This window comes from Thamnophis sirtalis, unplaced genomic scaffold (genome assembly GCF_051295495.1).
Source record: "Thamnophis sirtalis isolate CommonGarterSnake01/CBP01778 unplaced genomic scaffold, rThaSir2_p1.2 scaffold_2, whole genome shotgun sequence".
Taxonomy (NCBI): Eukaryota; Metazoa; Chordata; class Lepidosauria; order Squamata; family Natricidae; genus Thamnophis; species Thamnophis sirtalis.
Window position 1 is genome coordinate 168,204,961 of NW_028261382.1, and position 22,492 is coordinate 168,227,452.

Consider the following 22,492-nt stretch of genomic DNA (forward strand, 5'->3'; position numbering starts at 1 on the left):
CCTTTTCTCCATCATGGAACCCCATTAAAATACCTTTTGTGGCCCCTGACCATGGCTCCAAAATCCGAATCACCAAGACTTAACTCAAGATTTAAATCACAACTGTTCTGACTGAGAACAGTTGCATGAAGCAAACTCCTTGTCCCGAGTTTCTATTTCTATTAATTCACTGTGAATTCTGCTCATTCACATCCAGCTAAGTCTTTCAAGGGAGGATTTACAGTCACAGACCTTATCTGGCTTGAAGAGCTGATAGGCCGATATCTGCAAAACTTGGCAAGGAGTCTCGGAGAGTCACGGACCAATTAAGCAAACGAATTGTCTTCTGCAAACTCCACTCCCCTTCCGCTCTTTTATTTCCTCTGGGAAGGGCCATTCATTGTCCACCTGTGGTCTTACTCTCAAGTCGACCTTGTTCTTTAGCTGTTCCCTTCGTCTGGCAACTCTGCGCATGGGAACACTCTGGGAACAGGCTCCAGCTGTTCGTCTGCCTCACTGATGTCTGACTCTGAAGGCAGCTGATAACTGGCATACGGCTCTGGCCCCCTTTCTGCCTCCAACACAGAGCCATCATCAGAGCCCTCCCCAGCCCTTGTTCCTCTCCAACCTCCTCACTGTATGAATCTGCTGCCAGCTGCACAGGCTGCTGGCGGGCCACAATAACAATATTTCTTCTGCACCTAATAACGGCAGCAAGACTGTTGGTGGCGCAATACTGGAAGAAGGAAGACCTGCCTACAACTCAAGAATGGAGATTGAAAGTTACAAACTTAGCCGAGATGGCTAAAATATCGGCATATCTTAAAGATCACTCAAATGAGAGATATAAACGAGACTGGAAAAAATGGATTGACTATATACAAAATAAATACGGGACCAAGAAATTCCAGTTAGCCTATGCTTAAGATCAGAAATGATTCAAATTGTTTAAAGTTAGCTCAGCAAGAAGAAGCTAAGATCAATGTAGAGATGTCATTAATTTCTTTATTTCTTTTCTTTCTCAATAGATTTTAGTCTGTGTTTGTTAAAAATCCATACCGGGTACGGGTTCTGGGAAGTCGGGGGTGGGGGAAGGAGGAGGGGGGTTGGGGGGGAGGGTGGAGGGAGGGAGGGGCATACATTAGGCTAGACAAGAATTTGGTGGTAAACTAGAACTATTTTGACACACAAAAAATTGTACTCCGATGTTTTACTGATTGAGGAATGATGAAATGTTTGTTTTAAAAGAAATAAAACTTTTGAACCCCCCCCAAAAACAAAACAATATTTCTTCAAGCTTTCTTGGACATTGCAACCCCCCAGGGGTCTGCGGACCACAGGTTAAGAACCACTGCTTTACAGAAAAGAAGGAAAATAAATAAATAACATAAAGCTGAATGGCATGGCAGTTGATAAAAGTACCATCAACTTTACCATGTCTTTTGGAACAGAAATATTGAATATGTAAAAAAAATGTTTTTAATGTTGGAAAACTATCAGTCAGGCAAGGAGGGTATCAAGCAGGGTATTAGCCTCGAGTCATTGCGCAGTTGTAAGAGATCTAGGACTGACATACCCAAAGTTCCATGGAACATTATCTGTTTGTTCTCAAGGATGGACGAGTAGTCTGGGGAGATCCTTGTACTATAGCTAGGAAGAATGAAGTCGTCGACTTGAACCTTTCACATATCGATCTCGTTGCTTGTGCCCGACATGAGCTTACAAAAGAATGGATAAATTTTCATTCCCCAGATCATGCGGATGCTCGTTTTCCGTAGTCTCTTTTTCCTACTTTTGAATGAAGGCTTTTTCCTTACAATGTTTTATTGATAAATTTAAATATTTGGAGGATTGCTGCATGATTGTTGAGAAAAAAAAATACAGCTATTTTCAATAGTTGCTGATAGGAGCTATATAAGTGTCCACCATACCTCATACACCATGTTGCTTGTATCTTTAAAATTTATATAGTTTTGTTTCCTAGTATAATTTGATTGCTTATTAGTAACCTATGACTATCACTAAGGGTTGTATCTTATGATTCTTGATGAATGTATTCTATTTTATTTTTCTTTATGTACAGTGAGAGCATTTGCACCAAAGACAAATTCCTTGTGTGTCCAATCACAAATTCCTTGTGTGTCCAATTCTTGATTGGCCAATAAAGAATTCTATTCTATTCTATTCTATTCTATTCTATTCTATTCTATTCTATTCTATTCTATTCTATTCTACTCTACTCTACTCTCTCCCTTTTGAATCTACCACTCTGCAAATTCAGGGGAAAGGGGAATTATCATAACATACTCTTGTATTATTATTATTTTTTTGCTGCCTAATGATATTCAAACCATGGAAGTGACATTGCATGGATGCGTGGGGAAAAAACCACGAGGGGTGGAAAAAAAACCCTTCTCTAGACTAACCTCATATAAAAATATTGTAAAATGTTCCAAGTGAAGAGTTGGGTGAGTTACTGAGTTTTTGAGGGATGATTTAGATTTAGATTTTACTTTATTTGTATGCCGCCCTTTTCCCTGAGGGGACTCAGGGCGGCTCACAATTCAGGGGGAGGGAAGGACAAACAAGTTACAAACATGAAGACAATACATCGTTAAAAAAAAGCGCAACAGTCATACCATTCGAGTGGGGTTGAAGTCTTTAGCCCCAGGCCTGTCGGGACAGCCAGGTTTTAAGGGCTACGCGGAAGGTCTGGAGGGTGGTGAGGGTACGAATCTCCACGGGGAGTTCGTTCCAGAGGGTCGGAGCAGCCACCGAGAAGGCTCTCCTCCAGGTAGTCGCCAGTCGACATTGACCGGCTGATGGAATTCGGAGGAGGCCTAATCTATGGGATCTTATTGGCCTAGTGGAGGTAATTGGCAGTAGGCGGTCTCTCAAGTACCCAGATCCAATACCATGAAGGGCTTTGTAGGTGACAACTAGCCCTATTCTTCAACTATTTGGGGGGAAATATGGAATAATTTCCCAAAGTAGGCTTATGGGCCTTATGATAAGACTTATTATAGTACTGCATCTCTGATTACACTTATTTTTTAATTATTATTAAAAAGATGAAGGCTATCCTGTGGGACTTTCTGCCTCCAGCCTGTGGCCTTTAAGACTTCCTTAATTTGAAGTTGGGGAGGAGGGGGAAATCCCCAATAATTTGTTTCCTGTGATCTTTACAGGCTGTTAGACAGCATCTCTTTCACTTCTTCTTGCCTTCTCCTGAAAAGAACCAAGATCTCTCCTTTGGCTGAGCACTCATGGCCTCAATGCGTTGCTATCAGCTTGTCTTCCTAAGTCAAAGTAAATAAGTTTTCTTTTCAATGTTTTATTACTCTCTGCCTCTTCATTTTCGCCCCACCTTCAGGATCTTTCTTGATTTGAAAAAAAAAAAGTATCTTTCATTTGGAAAATCACCCTACAGCTGTTCATTTTTAGTATCTTTTTCTTCTGGTATCTTTTGTTTTTCAGTCTGGTTTGGGCTTCGTGCAGTAGTTGCTGTCCCACAAGAAGTTGTGGCAACCTGTGATGAAGATGCTTTTCTCCCTTGTAAGGTTTTCCAAGATCTACAGCTCACAACTGGAACTATCTCCTGGCATAAGGTAAAAAAAACAATCTGCTGTGATTCACTTACTTCACTTACTGGATTCTGTTTCATGCCTTATATGTGATTTTTGATGTCATACTGAGAGGGTGAAAAATATGTTAGCAATAGCAATAGCAGTTAGACTTATATACCGCTTCATAGGGCTTTCAGCCCTCTCTAAGCGGTTTACAGAGTCAGCATATCGCCCCCACAGTCTGGGTCCTCATTTCACCCACCTCGGAAGGATGGAAGGATGAGTCAACCTTGAGCCGGTGAGATTAGAACCGCTGAACTGCAGATAGCAGTCAGCTGAAGTGGCCTGCAGTACTGCACCCTAACCACTGCGCCACCTCGGCTCATGTTGCCATAATCATATAGATTGCTGTAGTTGCTTCAGTTCATATATTGCATTATTAGCTACATGAGTGTTTATCTGAAAATGGTTAAACAATACTCTGATGAGTGGGCGTGCATGCATATTAGGAAGAACAACTTCTAATACACATAGTCCTTGACTTACAACAGTTCATTTAGTGAGCCAAGTTACAATGGCATTTTAAAAAGTGACTTATGACGGTTGTATACGCTTAGGGTCATTGCAACATCCTCATGGTCACGGGATCAAAATTCAGATGCTTGGCAACTGACTCATATTTATAATGGTTACAGTGTCTCGTGGTAATTATTTTTGTAACCTTCTGACAAGCAAAGTCAATGGGGAAGCCAGATTCGCTTAACAATGGTGTTTATTAACTTAACAACTGCAGTGATGCACTTAACAACGGTGTCACAAAAGGTTGTAAAGTGGGACAAATCTCACTTGACAAATGTCTCACTTAGCAGCAGAAATTTGGGGCTCAATTATGGTCGTAAGTTGAGGACTACCTGTATTCTACTGATGCAGTTTGTAGGCTGTATTTCCCCCACATATGGGGGTCTCCAGGTTGAAGAATAGGGCTTTTGCAGATGAAAGCAAAATTATGTCACAAGAGCCTAACATTCAGAACAAGGAATGCATTGCTTCTTTTTTTTCTGTATATCAGTTCAGAACAGTTGGAATAATACACCATGTTGCCTCCCTCCCTCCCTCCCTCTCTCTCTCTCTCTCTCTCTCTCTCTCTCTCCCTCCCTCCCTCCCTCCCTCCCTCCCCCTCTCTCTTTTGCATTTTTAAAAAGAAATCAGTGGAATTGTTTCAAGATAATGGCAGCACCGAGCTGCAAACTTGATAGAATGCAGTCAGGCAAACAGGCAAATAGTAGAATTAATCACTTAAAAAACTATTAGGGGCCTGATCAATAAGCAGTGTATTTAAGCCCTCTAGGGGACTATTAAATAATAATTCCAACAAATTGTATGACATTTTGCACTGTAAAGTTCAAATAGCTCTAAGGTTAAGTCACAAGTATGGGATAATTGTGAACTGTGCGTTAAATACAAACAATTAACCTTTGACTTTGCTGCTTAAGAATTATGAGAATAATGTGACTCTGCAGAGTGTACTACACGTTGTGTCAAATTAATGATCAGACTGTAACAAAAGCAAGATTTTCCAGCTTATTGTGTGATATATTGTTAAAAAAGATCTTCTATCTAAAATAACAATAACCCATTAACTAGGTATGTTAAATATGTTAAAGGCTCATCCTAAAGCTGAGTTTAAAAAAAATAGCTGGAATTCATCTTAACATATAACAAAGGATACAAAATGTAAATGAATGAAAATGCTGCATTTCCCCCCACAAATAACAAGATGTACACTATATATGTAATATAGTAGTTATACTGTACATTTGTAAGACTTAGAATAGATATTGTGTTAAACACACATCAACTTCAGTGGTGGGATTTAAATTTTTTTTTACTACCTGTTCTGTGAGTGTGGCTTGATGGGCGTAGCATGGCTTGGTGGGTGTGGCAAGGGAAGGATACTGTAAAATCTCCATTCCCTCCCCACTCCAGGGGGAAGGTTACTGTAAAATCCCCATTTCCTTCCAATCAGCTGGGACTCGGGAGGCAGAGAATAGATGGGGGCAGGACCAGTCAGAGGTGGTATTTACCAGTTCTCTAAACTATTCAAAATTTCCGCTACCAGTTCTCCAGAACTGGTCAGAACCTGCTGAATACCACCTCTGATCAACTTACCTTAACACATAAAAAGATCATAGTGATCCAGGTTAATTTTCAGAAGGGTAACCACATTATCAATCAACAACTAAAACAATGCATGGTATCTGACGAAGCCAGACTATATCTATTATCTTTTATGCTGTAATAAATGCAATAAATGCAATTGTCTTTTAGGTATTCTCCAGATACTGTATTCATTGTTTATAATTATTATTTGCCTGGTGTTTAAAAACACCAGTTTTTTTTTTAAAAAAAAACCTGTTAGGAAAATTCTGTGCAGTCAAAACAAATTCAGTTTGTTGTGGTTGTTTCCAAAAGATTTCCAGTCATGCTAGCTTTTCAGTGGAATACTCATATGGCAGCAATTTATCCCCTAAGTATGGTGTACGGTTCCATTGCATCGGTGGCAGGGTGACTTAAGTTCTAAATACACAGGAAGAAACAAGTTCCAGGAACCAAATACTGATTCCTTTGCAGGGATTGTGTGGGAGGGATGGAGGAGAGAAGGAGAAGAGAAAGTGATGACTGGGAGATGAGTAAGACAGAGAGTTCCTACTAAAGGGGGGAAAACCCATTTGCAGAGCTGCAATTCAAAGAAAAGTGCGAACTTTTTTGTGTGATTTCAAATAACCAAAAGAGAGACAGAATAAATCAGTTAAATTCCCCAAAACAGATATCATTGGGAGATATACATTCTAAAAAGTTGCTTAAATCTGATATACTTGGAAGGTTGCTGTTTTCCCACTTCTGTAAATTGCAGCCAACAGTGTAAAGTTAAGGAGAGTGAATTCCTTTCATAATGACCTCCTAGGTAAGAGGTTATAGCAAATCCGTAGGAGAGTAAGAGAAACTCCATGAACTTCATGGGGTGTAGGATTGCCTTCGGAGACATTATGCTGAAACCGTTTCTTATTTCAGATTAAGTGAACTGAAAAACTGAAGGATTAGGATGGGAATATTGAAATGATTAGAGCTCTGGATTAGCAGGAGGGATGGTTCATTTGTATTCTGTCTAACTGGCTTCTGAAAAATTGATTGATGAGATAGATGAATGATGGTTCTGTACACTTTATTGAATTGGATACTGAACAATATTAACACTGATAATAAATACACATTTAATAGCAGCAATTTTTCATGGCAGAATATTTGGCTATTGATACTTTAGCTACAGTGGAATGCATTGTAAAAATTTGCAGTATGTATGTTTGTATGTATGTATGTACGTGACCCATCAAAACCGGGTTCCACAAAAGCGCGGTCGACGAAATCGCGTATGTGACGTCATCACAGCGCGACAAAAAAGATCGAAAAATTGAAATAAAAATTAAATTACAGCAAGCCGATTCACATAAAGGTAAGTGTTAGGTTAAGGGTTAGGGTTAGGTTAAGGGTTAGGGTTAGGTTTAGAGCGTTAGCGTTACGTTTAGCGTTAGGTTAAGGGTTAGCGTTAGGTTTTTCGTTAGGTTAAGGGTTAGGTTTAGGGTTAGGTTAAGGGTTAGGTTTAGGGTTAGGTTTGGGGGGGTTAGGGTAAGGTTTTAGCTTTATTTTTACATTTTTCGATCTTTTTCGTCGCACTGTGATGACGTCACATACGCGCTTTCGTCGACCGCGGTTTTGTCATCCGCGGTTTTGTGGTGGAACCATGTATGTATGTATGTATGTATGTATGTATGTATGTATGTATGTATGTATGTATGTATGTATAGCTTTTCCTTGTAAACAACTTAGGCAAAAAATAATTTATCCTGTCAAACCAAGATATGGCCACTAGATGTCCCCACAGGCAAATGTTATTAGATGGCTCTGAAAGAATTTATCCTAAAAGGAAAAATAAGTGTATTGCATTTATGTTTTTGAAGAATTGTCGCTGCCTTATGCCATTTTTTGGGGGGGCTGTCATTTTTTCAAGAAGATACAGTTTGCACATATTACCTTTATATCTTGTTTTCCTGTATACACTGGATTTAGCAGATTACTAAAGCAGATTATTTAATCATTAGAAACGGTTTCCTATTTTAAAGTTTACTAGTCTAGTTCTAACATGGCTCTTTTGGCCCTGCTTCATCCGAGCCATCCCATTCTGCTACCAGAACTATCCAAATGGCAGAAATTAAAATGTGTATTAAATATTAATCAAATTGGAGCCAGATTTAGCTGAAACAGCACCACAGGCACAAAGCATTTCAGGCAGGTGCCCCTCATTCTTGCCCACTGCTCATTCTCATAATCAGTAAGATCATCAATTTAAAGCTGCTTTAGCAGCAATAAACAGCTCCATACCAGGATTCGGTGGTGACTTGAAAGCAATGAGTCTACCTGATTCTAGAATGTCAACAGTATTGGAAGATGAGACTTTTATTTCCAGCTCAGCTCTGAAGCAGCCAAAATTACAATAAAATAGTTTGCTTTTGCAATACTTTTGAGCCTTTCCCCTTTTGCATCTATCCATGGTATAAAAAAAAATGCTTTGATAATATTTTTTGCTTTGGACGTGCTCTTTTCCAACTGCTTGAGATAGCACCATATAGAAATAGAAGTTGCTTTGTCTAGAGTTCGACTGCTTGGTTTAGAATTGGTCTCTAATCAGTGAGTGATAACTCTTTTGAAAGCTTAAAAATGGCAAGTTAAGGTGCAGCAATTGGTGAATTTCCCTCACTGCAGGAAAAGCTTTCACCAGTCACTGCCCTGTGTGAGTTTAGGGTGGCAGATTTAACCATTGACAGAACCCCTGAATTCTAAGAACGGCTCCAATTATCTCTTGAATGCTGTATTTTGCTTTATAAAGAGCCATTTTCAACAGTAGCAGATAAACCAGTACTCTTTAAATAGGAGACCAGGACCTCTAGGCATGAATTCCAGCAAGCATCCAGAAGGCTCCAGACTGGAAACCTTTGATTAAAGGGTTTGGTTATGCTAAATTTCCACAGAATAGTTGGAGTTGGAAGAGACCTTGGAGGTCTTCTAGACCAAACACCCTGCTCAGGCAGGAAACCACATACCATTCCAGATAAACAGTTGTCCAATTCCTTCTTAAAAACTTCCAGTGTTGGAGCATTCACAACATTTTGAGGCAAGTTGTTGCACTGATTAATTGTTCTGTCAGGAAATTTCTCCTCATTTCTAGATTGCTGCTCTCCTTAATTAGTTTTGAAGATTTGCCTTTAAAATCTCATCTGTTTTAAACTTCAGCAACGTGGGTCACTTGTGTTAATTCTCAATTAATGTTAAAAATTTCTAGTTTGTCGTTCCTCTAACACCAATATTACTTCTTCGTATCCTCGGAAAGAGTTTCAGGCTCACGTCTCACTGCCACCAGCCTGAACATCTGAATGGGTGCTAGATTAAAGAAAGCCATAGATCAGGAGTGTCAAACTTGCATTGTCATGGAGCCATCATGTGACACATCGCAACTTTTCCCCCCTTTCGCTAAATTGTAGACTTATGAAGGGGCAGCACAGTGGGAAGGCTGCTGCAATGGTTTAGCACTGGCATATAAATACTTTCATGTGGTTGCAATCCAAAGTCTCTATGTTAATTTGTCATTAAATTTATAGATTGATGAAAACAACAGAGGGCCGAAGGATGCGGAATATAATAAAGAACAGGCATATTCCGGAGGATTTAACGACTCCTTGGAGATTTCTAATGGCACCTGGCATTTTCTGAAGATTAAACATGCTACGTCCTTGAGTAGTGGAACTTATAAATGTATCTTACTGGAACCAGTCAGAGAATACAACCAAAGTACAGTTATACTCAGAGTAATAGGTATGGTACACCTGTTTGTCAATCTCTCTTCTTTTTCCCTTGCAGTTGGAACTTTCAAAGTACTTTAATCACGTAAAGATTACTATTTTGCTTTGCAGGCTGTCATGAGGAATCGCACAATCTGAAACTCCAAAAATACACCACAGAACTATTGTTGCTAACCACAATTGGGAGCTTCTATTTGTTACTTATCATCCTTACTTGTGTAAGTGTTTTCCACAAGTCTTTCTACCTTAGGATTCTATTTACTGCCTTTTTTTTCAAGTGTTCCTTCCTGCATAACAAGAAAGATGCAGATATATGGGCCACGTTCACCTTCTTCTGTTTATTATCTTCACTCCCAGTCCTCTAGGATATAGAGGATTTAATTTCTGAAGGTTTCTGGCATGATCGCACAGCCTGATTATGTTGTTTAGTGAAGAAATATTGGTTGTAAGTAAGACATACACAAATACAGGCCATGGGAAGTTCAGTGACCAAGATGCTAAGCTTCTGTGCAAGGGCAAGGGGGGGGGGGAGAGAGAGAGAGAGAGACGATTGCAGATAATGATCGTTTTTTATATGGAGCCGAAATGGTCAAGCAAAGCACAGAAGGGTGAAAAATACCTCCAAAGAAACAGAAGCACAGAAGGGTGAAAAATACCTCCAAAGAAACAGACTGCCTGCATAAACAGTGAAGTGAAGCTCCTGAAGCCTCCAGAGGGCCTCCGGGGATGGGGGGGGGGCTTTTTTCGCCCTCCCCAGGCTCCTATAAAGCCTCTGATTTGATTTTGATTTGATTTTATTATATTTTTATGCTGCCCTTTTCCCCCGAAGGGGGACTCAGGGTGGCTCACAATTCAAATCTGGGAAGGGGGGGTACAAACAAAAAATAAAAAACGAAACATAACAATGCATAATTTAAAAAAACACACAACAGTCATACCATTCGAGACGGGGGCAACAGCTCTTTAGCCCCAGGCCTGTCGGAACAGCCAGGTTTTAAAGGCTTTGCGGAAGGCCTGGAGGGTGGTGAGGGTTCGAATCTCCACGGGGAGTTCGTTCCAGAGGGTCGGAGCAGCCACAGAGAAGGCTCTCCTCCGGGTAGTCGCCAGTCGACACTGGCCGGCGGATGGAATTCGGAGGAGGCCTAATCTGTGGGATCTAATCGGTCTAGTGGAGGTGATTGGCAGCAGGCGGTGGAGCCTGGGGAGGGCGAAAAATGGCTTTAAAAAAAGATGAACTCAGCTGACAGGGCAATGCCTCGCATGCCCTGACAAATGGCTCCGTGTGCCACCTGTGGCACGGGTGACATAGGTTCGCCATCCCGGAGTTAGGGGAACAGCTTCTGCCTTAGTGAAAAGAAGAAGACAAAGAAGAGATATAGAGATGCACACATGCAAAAATGTATATGTTCCAATGTGTATATACTAATGTATAGGTGCCAATTTAGAAATCATTAATGTAAGACATTTTGTCCTAATTAAGGACATGATTAATCAAGAGACCCAAGTACCTGCATTGTGTCATTTTTATCTGCTCAGTGTTGAAAGGCAACTTCCTGTTCTCTCACATTCTTGATCTTTCATCATAGATGAAAGGGTGGACTACATAACCCTTCAAATTAGGCAATTTAGATATATTTTTTAAGATTGGAAATGTATTTGGCTTCTGAGACAGGAAAAATACTAAATCTGATTCAAGGAGCTTTACATTAAAATCTCATTACATCAGTTAAGGATAATTAAAATTATACCCAATGAATGTAATACTTCTCTTATTCTCAAACACATTAAAAATGACAATTTGGTGACACTTTTTGGAGGGATACTGTGACTCAGGGATGGGTTCCTGCCTGTTCTAGCCTCTTCTATAGAAGAGGTTCCACAAATCTACAGTGCCATTTAGAACCGGTTCCAGCTCCCTCCCCCCTCCCCGTCCATCCACACATCATCAAGATGAAGAGCGAGAGGAGGAATTCTGGGAATTGAAGTCCACAAGTCTTAAATCTGTCAAGTTTGAACACCCCTGGGGTTTTTTTTCTAAACGGTTAGGGGTGCAAGGGTCTTGTAACTTGACAGCTTTAAGACTTGCATACTTCAATGCCAGAGTTCCTGAGCCAACATGACTGGAGGAGGAATTCTGGGAGTTGAAGTCCACAAGTCTTAAAGCTGTCAAGTTTGAACACCCCTGGGGTTTTTTTTTCTAAACGGTTAGGGGTGCAAGGGTCTTGTAACTTGACAGCTTTAAGACTTGCATGCTTCAAATGCCAGAGTTTCTGAGCCAACATTTTGGTTGCTAAGCAAGAGTGTTGTTAAGTGAGTTTCACCACATTTTACAAGTTGGCCATGCCCACCCAGTCACATGGCTGCCAAGCCACTCCCACTTGGTCACATGGCTGCCAAGCCGCTCCCACCCAGTCATATGGCTGGCAAGCCACTCCTACAAAGCAGGCCGCACCTACAGAAGAGGTTCTAAAAATTTTTGAAACCCACCACTGTTGCGACTGTACCCAGTATGTTTGAGAGGCCACTGCAATCCTATGCACCCTATTGATGAAGTACTTACACTGAACAGCATCAAATAAAAAAATGGTCCCCAATGAAGTGGGAAACATAGCAGCCATCTTATTGCTAATTGATTTATTATCAAGGATGGGTTAGAACTGCATGTCTGAAATAAACCACATTAAGGATAAAGTAAAGTAACATCAAATACAATACATAAGATGTACTGTACATAATTTCTTGTTCGCTTGCTTGCCTTTGCATTCATTGTTGACTCTCATGACTGCCTGAATTAATCAGTTTTCTTTGGCAAGTGGTTGCCATTTCTTTCTTGCTAGGCCTGAGAGAAAGTGATTAGCCCAAAGTCACCAAGTTGACTTTCATGCCTAAGGCAAAACTAGAGTTCACATTCTCCCAGCTTCTATCCATATACCAAATTGCCTGTCGTGTGTAATTTCTGCCTTTTGCTTGATTACCATATTCATTGGCATTAATCAAAGATTATCTGCTGAGGAGATAATTTATCTTAGCTAAAATCTGCCTCTCGTTGATCTTGTAAGAAGCTGTTACATGTTTGTGTTTTGATATCATCAATCTTTGGTTTTAATTTATGCCATTCAGTATAAGATTTGGCTTGATAAATGTTGAAGGAAATTGCTTAATTGAAACACAGGAAGACAGAACAGAAAAACAATATTTTTCTGCTCGCTCGCCTGAAAATAGTTGAGGTTTTTTCTATAGTACCTCTTTGTTTCTCCAGGTTGTTTTTTTTAAAAAAACAACAGCCCTAAACTTTATTTGAGATAGAAATGTAGTGAGGTTTCTAAATTGATGGAAGCTGGGACGTGCTAGAAATGATTATTTCAAGAAAAAAAAGGTTATGGGACATTTCTTCTATGTTAATAAAGCCTTACCTGCACAAAATCGTGACCCGTCAAAACCGCGGTCCACAAAAGCGCACTCGACGAAAGCGCACATTTGACGTCATCACAGTGCGACGAAAAAAATTAAACATTGAAATAAAAATAAAATTAAAGCAAGCCGATTCACATAAAGGTAAGGGTTAGGTTTAGGTTTAGGGTTAGGTTAAGGGTTAGGGTTAGGTTTAGAGCATTAGGGTTACGTTTAGCATTAGGTTAAGGGTTAGCGTTAGGTTTAGCATTAGGTTAAGGGTTAGGTTTAGGGTTAGATTTAGGGTTAGGTTAAGGGTTAGGTTTAGGGTTAGGTTTGGGGGGGTTAGGGTAAGGTTTTTGCTTTATTTTTACATTTATCGATCACAGCACGATGTTTTCGTTGCGCTGTGATGACGTCACGTACGCGCTTTCGTCGAGCGCGCTGTTGTCTACCGCGGTTTTGTGGTGGAACCCACAAAATTAACTTACATTAGGTTGATTTCCAACTGCTTAAATTTCAAAAAAGAACATTTAAGACTTTTATTTTATTCATTTATTATTTACATTGGCTACAGACCTTTTGTTAAATTTAATAGACACAGTCCACAACAGTATTTGGACCCAAAAAGATATTAATATTGTTTCAGAAATGAGGATAGGGACATCTAAGCCAGAACCAACATATTCACTTTTATGATAACTCCTCTTTCAGATAAATAGACAGGATTGGATACAGGCTTACAAAACTAAAATCAATATGAAAGGAGAAGAGAAGAGGAAACCCATGGAGGTGTTTTTGTCTTCAGATTACTCTTTAAGGTGACATAATCAGGCTATAGATGATACCTCTCTTCAGAACTCAAAACTATTAACTTGTGGAATATAGTAACCCTAGATGTAATGATGATTATTAGCTTAGAGAACTTCCAGATAATGAAGCCTGTCGGTCAAGTGCAGGGGTGGGTTCCTGCCTGTTCTAAGCTCTTCTATAGAAGAGGTTCCACAAATCTACAGTGCCGTTTAGAACCGGTTCCAGCTCCCTCCCCCCGCCTGTCCTCACATCATCAAGTTGAAGAGTGAGAGGAGGAATTCTGGGAGTTGAAGTCCACAAGTCTTAAAGCTGTCAAGTTTGAACACCCCTGGGGTTTTTTTTCTAAAGGGTTAGGGGCGCAAGGGTCCTGTAACTTGACAGCTTTAAGACTTGTGTGCTTCAAATGCCAGAGTTTCTGAGCCAACATTTTGGTTGCTAAGCAAGAGCGTTGTTAAGTGAGTTTCACCACATTTTACAAGTTGGCCACACCCACGCAGTCACATGACTGCCAAGCCACTCCCACTCAGTCAAATGGTCAGCAAGCCACTCCCACCCAGTCACATGGCCAGCAAGCCACTCCCACAAAGCAGGCCACACCTACAGAAGAGGTTCTAAAAAAATTTGAAACCCACCACTGGTCAAGTGCTGGGAAAATCAGGAAATCCAGGCAGTTTAAATGAATATAAAGATTTATTGAAAGCTTAAGGTCTCTATAAGAGTCTGGACTACAAATCATGAAAACAAATTGGTGGTAGATAAGTCAGTGGATTCAAGGTGGGCTGGACTTGATGTTGTTTGGGTGTGAAGGGAGTTGACACTGATTAGATGTTTGACCCACCCCTCTTGGGCTCAGCCTGGTTATCTACTACACTGACCCTACTAGTCAAAATATTTCCTGAACATTTCTTCCTGGCTGTTTGTGTCTTCCTTGGCTGTCTGCTTTGACTGGACAGCCATTTCATAATAGCCTTAAAGCACCTCTCTTCCTTCTTTTTCTTTATATTATTTTTTTCAGTGAAATTAGGAATTAGCAATAGCAATAGCAGTTAGACTTATATACCGCTTCATAGGGCTTTCAGCCCTCTCTAAGCGGTTTACAGAGTCAGCATATCGCCCCCACAGTCTGGGTCCTCATTTCACCCACCTTGGAAGGATGGAAGGCTGAGTCAACCTTGAGCCGGTGAGATTAGAAGCGCTGAACTGCAGATAACAGTCAGCTGAAGTGGCCTGCAGTACTGCACCCTAACCGCTGCGCCACCTCGGCTCTTGGGAGGAATTGGGAGCCTTGTGAGTTAGTAACTATTTGAGATATTGAAACTCCAAATGAACATTTTTGCATCTTTGTTTTGGAATGGCTTTTTAAAAAAAACAGTTTTACCTAAGAGATTAAGGGTTTAATTATAATGTAAGGGATTAAGTTATAAATGCTAATAACTTGTAACTTGCTTCTACATTTACTTACATTTATGTTTTACTTCAGCCTTAAGACAGTTTGCGTCAAATATTGTTTTCTTTTTTTTAGACATGCTTAAAAGAGAGAAGATCTTCTGATCATCATAAATCTGAAAAGCAAACTCTACCTTTATAGTACCTATCGAAAGAATGGTTTCTATTACCCAATATTGGACAGCATTGGGAAAGACAATCTTATCAGTTAATTTGGTGGTGCTACAAGGAGCTCGTCAATAGTACTATGTCAACAAACAGATATTGTCACAATACTGTAGATGAAGGATATAACTGCAGAAGTGCCTTACTCGGTCTGGTACTCTTTAAGTTGGGACTACAAGTCCTCACATTTCATTACAAGTGAGTATTTTGTGACTCATCAGGATTATCAGATGCACAAAAGTCCAAATGTCCCTCCCTACCAATCACTGAGTGCAATTATTGGTAGCTTTTAATTGCACCAGCTTCTGGATTGCTCCAATTATGAGAGAAAGGCAAACAGGAACTATCACAGCAAGAAAAAAAACTCAAGATCAGCAATTAACCAGTGACTGAAATCTTATTAACTGGCATCTCAATTCCTTGTATGGATTTGAAATCACGTCTGGCAAGGCCCTTTGTATTGCATCATATATTTAGTAAGAAGATAAGAAAAATTCAGAGAACATTACAGCTATTCCTCATTCAATGACCACTCATTCAAAGACCATTCAAAGTTATGATGGTGCTGAACAAGGAGACTTACAACTGGTCTTCATACTTGTGGCCACTGGAGCATCTCCATGGTCACATGATTGCGCATGGCAATCGGCTTGCAATGACAATGGTTGCAGTAATCCTATGATCACCTGGATGCCATTTGTGACCTTCACTGTTAGTTTCCAACAAGCAAAGTCATTGGGGAAGCCAGCAGGGATTCCAAATAGTAATCATGTGACATCTTGCCTAATGACCATATGGGATTTACTTAATTGATGCCACAACTGCTGTTGTAACCTCCCATGTTCATGTGATATTGCACTTTACAACTGCATTGTAATGGTTAATGATGGAATTGCCAATCCCAATTACTGTCATTAAGTGAGGACTACTGTATTTCATTTCCTGCAAGATGAATATACCGTATTTTTCGGAGTGTAAGATGCACTCCCCCCCCCAAAAGAGGGTGAAAATTTGGGTGCGTCGTATACACCGAATGTAGCCCTGCCCACTCACTGGCCCCCACCCTTTGGCCTCTGCCTTCCAGCAATTTACCACCTTGCAGCAAATGGGGAAAATGGGGCTTGCGGAGGTGGCAATAGGCTATGGCAATCCCTGCAGCCTGAAACAGCTGATCATCGGGAGGCCTGTGCTGAAACTGAAACTGAAAGTAAAACGGGTTGGGAGGCTTTTTTCCCCCCTTGTGGTAATCAGGATAAACTGAAACAGGCTGTTTGCTTCAAGGAAGTAAGTCAATAATTATTATAAATGCCTATAGAATGTTCAAATTATTAGACTTATTTTTTAAAGACTGCTTTATTATTGTTCTAGACTACTTAACAAAATGAAGCTTTTTTAAAATAAATGCTTGATCCGAAGAGGCCCAGTGCTATTGTATCTTCTTTTAAACAGCAGAGAATAACATATACTTCCAGACAGCCACATCAATTTTAACAGTATCTGTGTAAGTATAGTCTGAAATGTAACACCACAAACAGTGTATATTGTCGATACTGCTTGCTGTTTGCTGCAAGGAGGCAAATTGCTGGGACCCAGAGACAGATTCCCCCCCCCTTGTTTTCCCTCCCTCAAAAGCTAGGTGCATCTTATACTTTGGAGCATCTTATACTCCGAAAAATACGGTGTATGATTTTCATAGTGTTGCTAAGTGCATCTTCTTTTCTTTTTAATTTACAAAAATATGCTATAATGTTATATGGTACTTTAACTTAGCAAATAAATAACTGATTGAACCATCAGTTTCCATATCCAGATATAAAAGGAACTGCAGTATATAGTTGCAATTTGAAATGCATCTTTCGTGAGCGGGAGAATAGTAGGAAACATTCCTGAAGTGTTTGATACATGTGTACAATATGGCACACTATTTATTTGGGTCTGCCCAATCAACCTGTTACCTACTAAAAAATGATTTCTCATAAGATAGATAGATAGATAGATAGATAGATAGATAGATAGATAGATAGATAGATAGATAGATAGATAGATAGATAGATAGATAGATAGATAGATATGGATCAATGGATGGTGGGATGGACGGATGGATAGATAGATAGATAGATAGATCTGTAGATAGATAGATAGATAGACTGTATGCATCTTTTCAGGTTGGTTCCTCCAGCATAGAAGAACTTAATTCCTATATATGAAGCAGTATATAAATCTAAACGCTTTTGCTCTTGCTGTTCTGGATTTCCTGCTTTTAAATCTCAGATGGCCTGTCAGCATTTGCATGTCTGTTATCAAGTTGCCATGGTGAGGAAAGGGGAGGAGGGGGGAGCGCATTCCACGCATTCCGTAGATTGCTACAGCAGGCTTGTGAGGCGGGCAGTTCATTGGATAATGTGATTTATGACACAGACTGAGGGGAGGGAAGAAACGGGGGCATTTAATCCTCTTAAGAAAAGAGGATTAAATACCTGTAACAAAATTTATATTCATTTAAGAAAGAGACATGAATGCATGAACTTCTTGAATATCATTTTCCTAATTTAAGTGCCTTCGCCATGGTTGAAGCTTCGGAATGAAAATCAGAATAATTGTATTTCTGGTTTCAAACATGCATTGATCACCTGTGTGTGAAAAAGGAGCTTTAAATAATCATTTCTCCTTTCCAATTTTCAGCCTAGTCAAAAATAAGCTGTTGCTTAATTTAACTCCAACTTGCCTATCCTTGTACTTTTCGCATTTTCTTGACTTCATCTCAGTGGGGTTGCACAGCTGTAGTTCAACCTCTCTGTGTAGGGCATCTGTTTGGGGAAGGCTGATTCAGTCTTTCTTGACCATATGCTCTTGTGGGAGCAGAGGGAAGTAGCTTTGAGGGGAAATTACAAAGAATTATGTGGCAAACATTGCCATAGTGTAATAAAGCTTTCCTAGCATGTTGATTTGGTGAGGTACCGTTCATCATCCTGGAGAGTCTTTAGCATGGGTTAGTTGCCTGACAAAAGTGAAAAAGACAAAACAGATAGCAGAAGGTAGAAAGGGTGGGCTTCCCTCCCCCCAGATGCATAAACATGAAATATCTGAATCAAAAACAGCATTGCAATTCTATCTATCATATTCAAAAATAAATCTCACTGGAACTTATTCTCGTGGAAGAATGCTGAAGATGGGGTGCTTATTTGTCATTTCTTCCTGGTGAAAATATTGCTAATAATTGTTTTGAGTATAAGCTGTACGAGTTGTATTTATCTTGGGTTGATCGGTATAAATTAATATAATAAAACCACTGTTTAAGCGCTGTTCTCTTTTATCCTTAAGAACAAATATTAAAAACAGGCACATGTGATTTTGCTCATTTTTAATAGAACAAAACATGATACAATAATAGACTTTGCCAAATGCTACTGATATCTAGTCACCTTCTTAACACTACATTGCTTTTGGGGGGATTAAAATTGATTTCCCCCCCTCATCAGTATGCAAGGAAAACAATGTTAGAGATTATTATTATTCTGAAAGAAGCTACAAGTCTACACATATTTTAAGTACCTTCTTTTTTCTCCAAATAACTACAGTATGTATACAATCCAAATTCGGAGTTCTGAATAACACAGTAGCAAATAGTAGACAATCAGCTTGTATATTACTCTATCTTCCCTTGATTAGCAGTCAATTCTGCAGTAATCTACAAGTAGCAATGAAAATACTGAAGATCGTTATGCAAATCCCATTTTTTAATGAATTCAAGTCAGCATGTGGTAAATAGTAGAATTTGAATCTGCTTTATAAGAAAGCTGAACAGTGATTCTTCTGGGGTTAGTTAGACCATAGGTATGTGTCCAAAGTATACCTTAGTTCTATGTTTAGTTTTTACTGGGATTCAAGAGAAATAGACAAGTTTCAGTCTTTTTGCATACCTGTGGGGAGAATTCAGGATATGAAGACTGCAGTTTGAAAAGCTCCTGAACTAATTGAGCAGTGAATAAATAAAAAAGATGAGAAGTTCAGGATGGTAGATTAATTAGGAGAGGAGTAAATCAATTGAAAGGCAGGGATTTGACTACACTGGATGTATATTAGGTACTAATTGCTTTGCTTTCTCTACAATTTTGTGTAATTTGAAAGGCTGTACAATGAAGAGGGACAACACGAAAAAGCGATTTGAAGTTTGTGAGTCAAAATGTAGGCTTCAGCGTAGAGAGCTACAAAGAATAACTTTGAAGAACGTATGCGGCAGTTGTTCTAAAAATGTGTTTTAAGCCTGTGGAAAAAACAAATCATTAAAAAGAAACTTAGATGGTTCTACTTAATTCCTTGGGATAGAAGAAGGAAAAGGAAACACAATTAAGCTTTCAAGATTTGGTTATTGTATCCCAGAGCTGTCAAACTCCTGACCTGTGGGCCAGATGTGTCACGCGCTGGCCATGCCCACAGCTGGTTTCGTGAAGGGGGGGAAAACTCCTGATACATCACATGATGCAGCCGTGACGTGAGTTTGACACCCCGCCTATATCAGTGTTTCTCAACCTTTGCAACTTGAACATCTGTGGATTTTAACTCCCAGAATTTCACAGTCAGCATGGTTGGAAGGGGATTTTTGGGAATTGAAATCGAAACATGTTCAGGTTGTCAAGGTTGAGAACCTTGCCATCTACATCAATGGATGACCTATTGTATCTTGAATGATTGACAATTAAGGCATCCCAGCTGTTCATTGTGTATGTATTATGGCAACTTGAGTCTGCAACATCTTGAAGCAGTCATGAAAAATAATTGCCTCTCCCTATAAGGCCCAAACTTCACTGAGATTTATCTACTATAGGAAGATTCAGAAAGAATAGAATAGAATAGAATTTTATTATTTGTATGCCGCCCTTCTCCGGGAGGACTCAGGGCGGCGAACAATTCAAGGGGGAAAAGGGGGAACATAAAAAAAAACAAAATACAAATAATAAAAGTAAACAACAGTCGCACAACCATACATGTCGAGAGGGGAGGGAACTCAACAACCCCAGGCCTGCCGGCAAAGCCAGGTTTTGACGGCTTTTCGGAAGGCCTGGAGAGAGGTGAGGGTCCGAATCCCTGCGGGGAGTTCGTTCCAGAGGGCCGGAGCTGCCACAGAGAAGGCCCTCCCCCGGGTAGTAGCCAGATGGCATTGGCTAGTAGATGGCACCCGGAGGAGGCCAACCCTGTGAGATCTAATGCAGTGTTTTTCAACCACTGTGCCGTGGCACACTAGTGTGCCGTGACATAGTGTAAGGTGTGCCGTGGGAAAATTACTTTATATATAGTCAATATAGGCACAGAGTTAATTTTTTTAAACATTTTCTAATGGTGGTGTGCCTCGTGATTTTTTTTCATGAAAAAAGTGTGCCTTTGCACAAAAAAGGTTGAAAAACACTGATCTAATGGGTCTATGGGAGGTAATTGGCAGCAGGCGGTCTCTCAAGTACCCAGAAAGCATCTTCTTAGCCGAGTACTGGCATAATGTAGAATTAAACTGGAGATACAGCATAGAATTTTTCACAGGAACCACTAGGTAAATCCCAGTTCAGAGTACACTATTCATACTATTCCTCCATTTATACTTTGAAGCTACCTGCTGAACAATAACTGGCACCATTCTCCTCTGAGTTTCAATTCAATGGTGCTGATGCCCTGAATCTGCACATCAAACCCGAGCCACTGAAGCTTAGGTTTATGGATACTTTAGTTACTTCATAAACCGAAGCAGTTAAATATTATGCCTACATGCAACAGTGCCATACGGATTTAAACTATGCCGTGTAATTTTGATAGATGACAAAGTAACTAAAAATCCTGTAATTAGGAGGGGCTTGGATACTATTTAAAAAGGCACATTTTGGCTGTTTCTTTCCCTCCCCCCCTTTTTTGGCATTTTTTAAATTTAAAGTTTGTGGCTCCTAAAAAACTAATGACCTGAACGGCGGTATAATTTTACCACAATTTGATTATAACTATCTCTTTGACTGGACATACTGTATCTACTAATGTTTTAATAGTGGAAAATAAAAAAGTAATGTTAACTCTTGCAATAATTCTTGCAATTATACTGATGAAAGAAATGTCCTTCTGGGTTCAGCTCCAGGTGGGGAAAAAGACACTGGAGTTATGGAGGCTGCTTGGAAAGATGGTTTATTGTTGGACAGGGCCACATGGCTTGAGCCCTGAACAGAAAAGGTGATCACGTGCTTCAATGTTGGTGGAGAAGAAGAGAAGGACTGAAGGAGGGGCTTGCTAGGCTTTTTATACCCTGCTTAGTCCCACCTCTCTGTTTCCTGTTCCTGCGTAAGAAATGTATTCTGATTGGTTATCAGACTCCCATAGGGCCATGCAGGGGCTACTCTCTAGGCTGTGTTTTGAATCCAGGCTTAGTTGAGTTCTCAGATGCCATGTGGTCAGTTGAGTAAAGGGCCAATATTATCATGCTTTCCTGTAGCTGCTGGTGAAGTCTTTGTTATGTAAAGTGGACTAGCCTGGCCGTCTTAATGACCCATTAACAGTGGGGATGGGCAGGAAGCTACAGGCAACTATTCTGTCTTTTAAAACATGTTTCTTTCTTTTCACAGCCAGAGAAATATTCTGCCTTTTCAATATTTCCTAGGATATTTCATTTTTCTGGGAGAGGGCTGGATGATAACTTCCCACAATACTTTCTAAAATCTCCTCCTTTAAAGAGTTATAAGAGGCTTCTCTTTGTCTTTCTCGACCTAGATTTAGACAGCCTGTCTTAGTTTGTGTGTCCTTATTTGGCCAATAGTATTGTTGAGGAGGGCCACAGGCATAGCTTCCAAATCTATATACAAGTAGTCCTCAATATACAACTGTTCATTTAGTGATCATTCAAAGTTACAATGGCACTGAAACAAGCGACTTAATTTATGACCATTTTTCCCATTTACAACCATTGCAGCCTCACCATGGTCACATGATTGAAATTCAAACGCTTGGTAACTGACTCATGTTTATGATGGTTTAAGTCAGTGTTTCTCAACCTTGACAACTTGAAGTCCTGTGGACTTCAACTCCCAGAATCCCCCAGCCAGCATAGCTGGCTGGGGAATTCTGGGAGTTGAAGTCCACAGGACTTCAAGTTGCCAAGGTTGAGAAACACTGGTTTAAGTGTCCCGGGGTCATTTGCAACCTTTTGACAAGCAAAGTCAATGGGGAACCCAGATTCACTTAACAACTGTGACA

General features: G+C 40.0%; 1 protein-coding gene across 1 annotated transcript; it reads left to right on the forward strand.

Annotated features, from left to right (window-relative positions):
* Window positions 1-3,245: 3,245 nt before the first annotated feature.
* CD83 (CD83 molecule) lies at window positions 3,246-15,433 on the forward strand. Its single transcript, XM_087703873.1, has 5 exons — window positions 3,246-3,288; window positions 3,457-3,587; window positions 9,257-9,470; window positions 9,569-9,675; window positions 15,183-15,433. Exons 1-5 carry the CDS (start codon window positions 3,246-3,248, stop codon window positions 15,246-15,248), a joined length of 561 nt encoding a protein of 186 aa, XP_087559999.1. The 3' UTR covers window positions 15,249-15,433.
* Window positions 15,434-22,492: the final 7,059 nt, after the last annotated feature.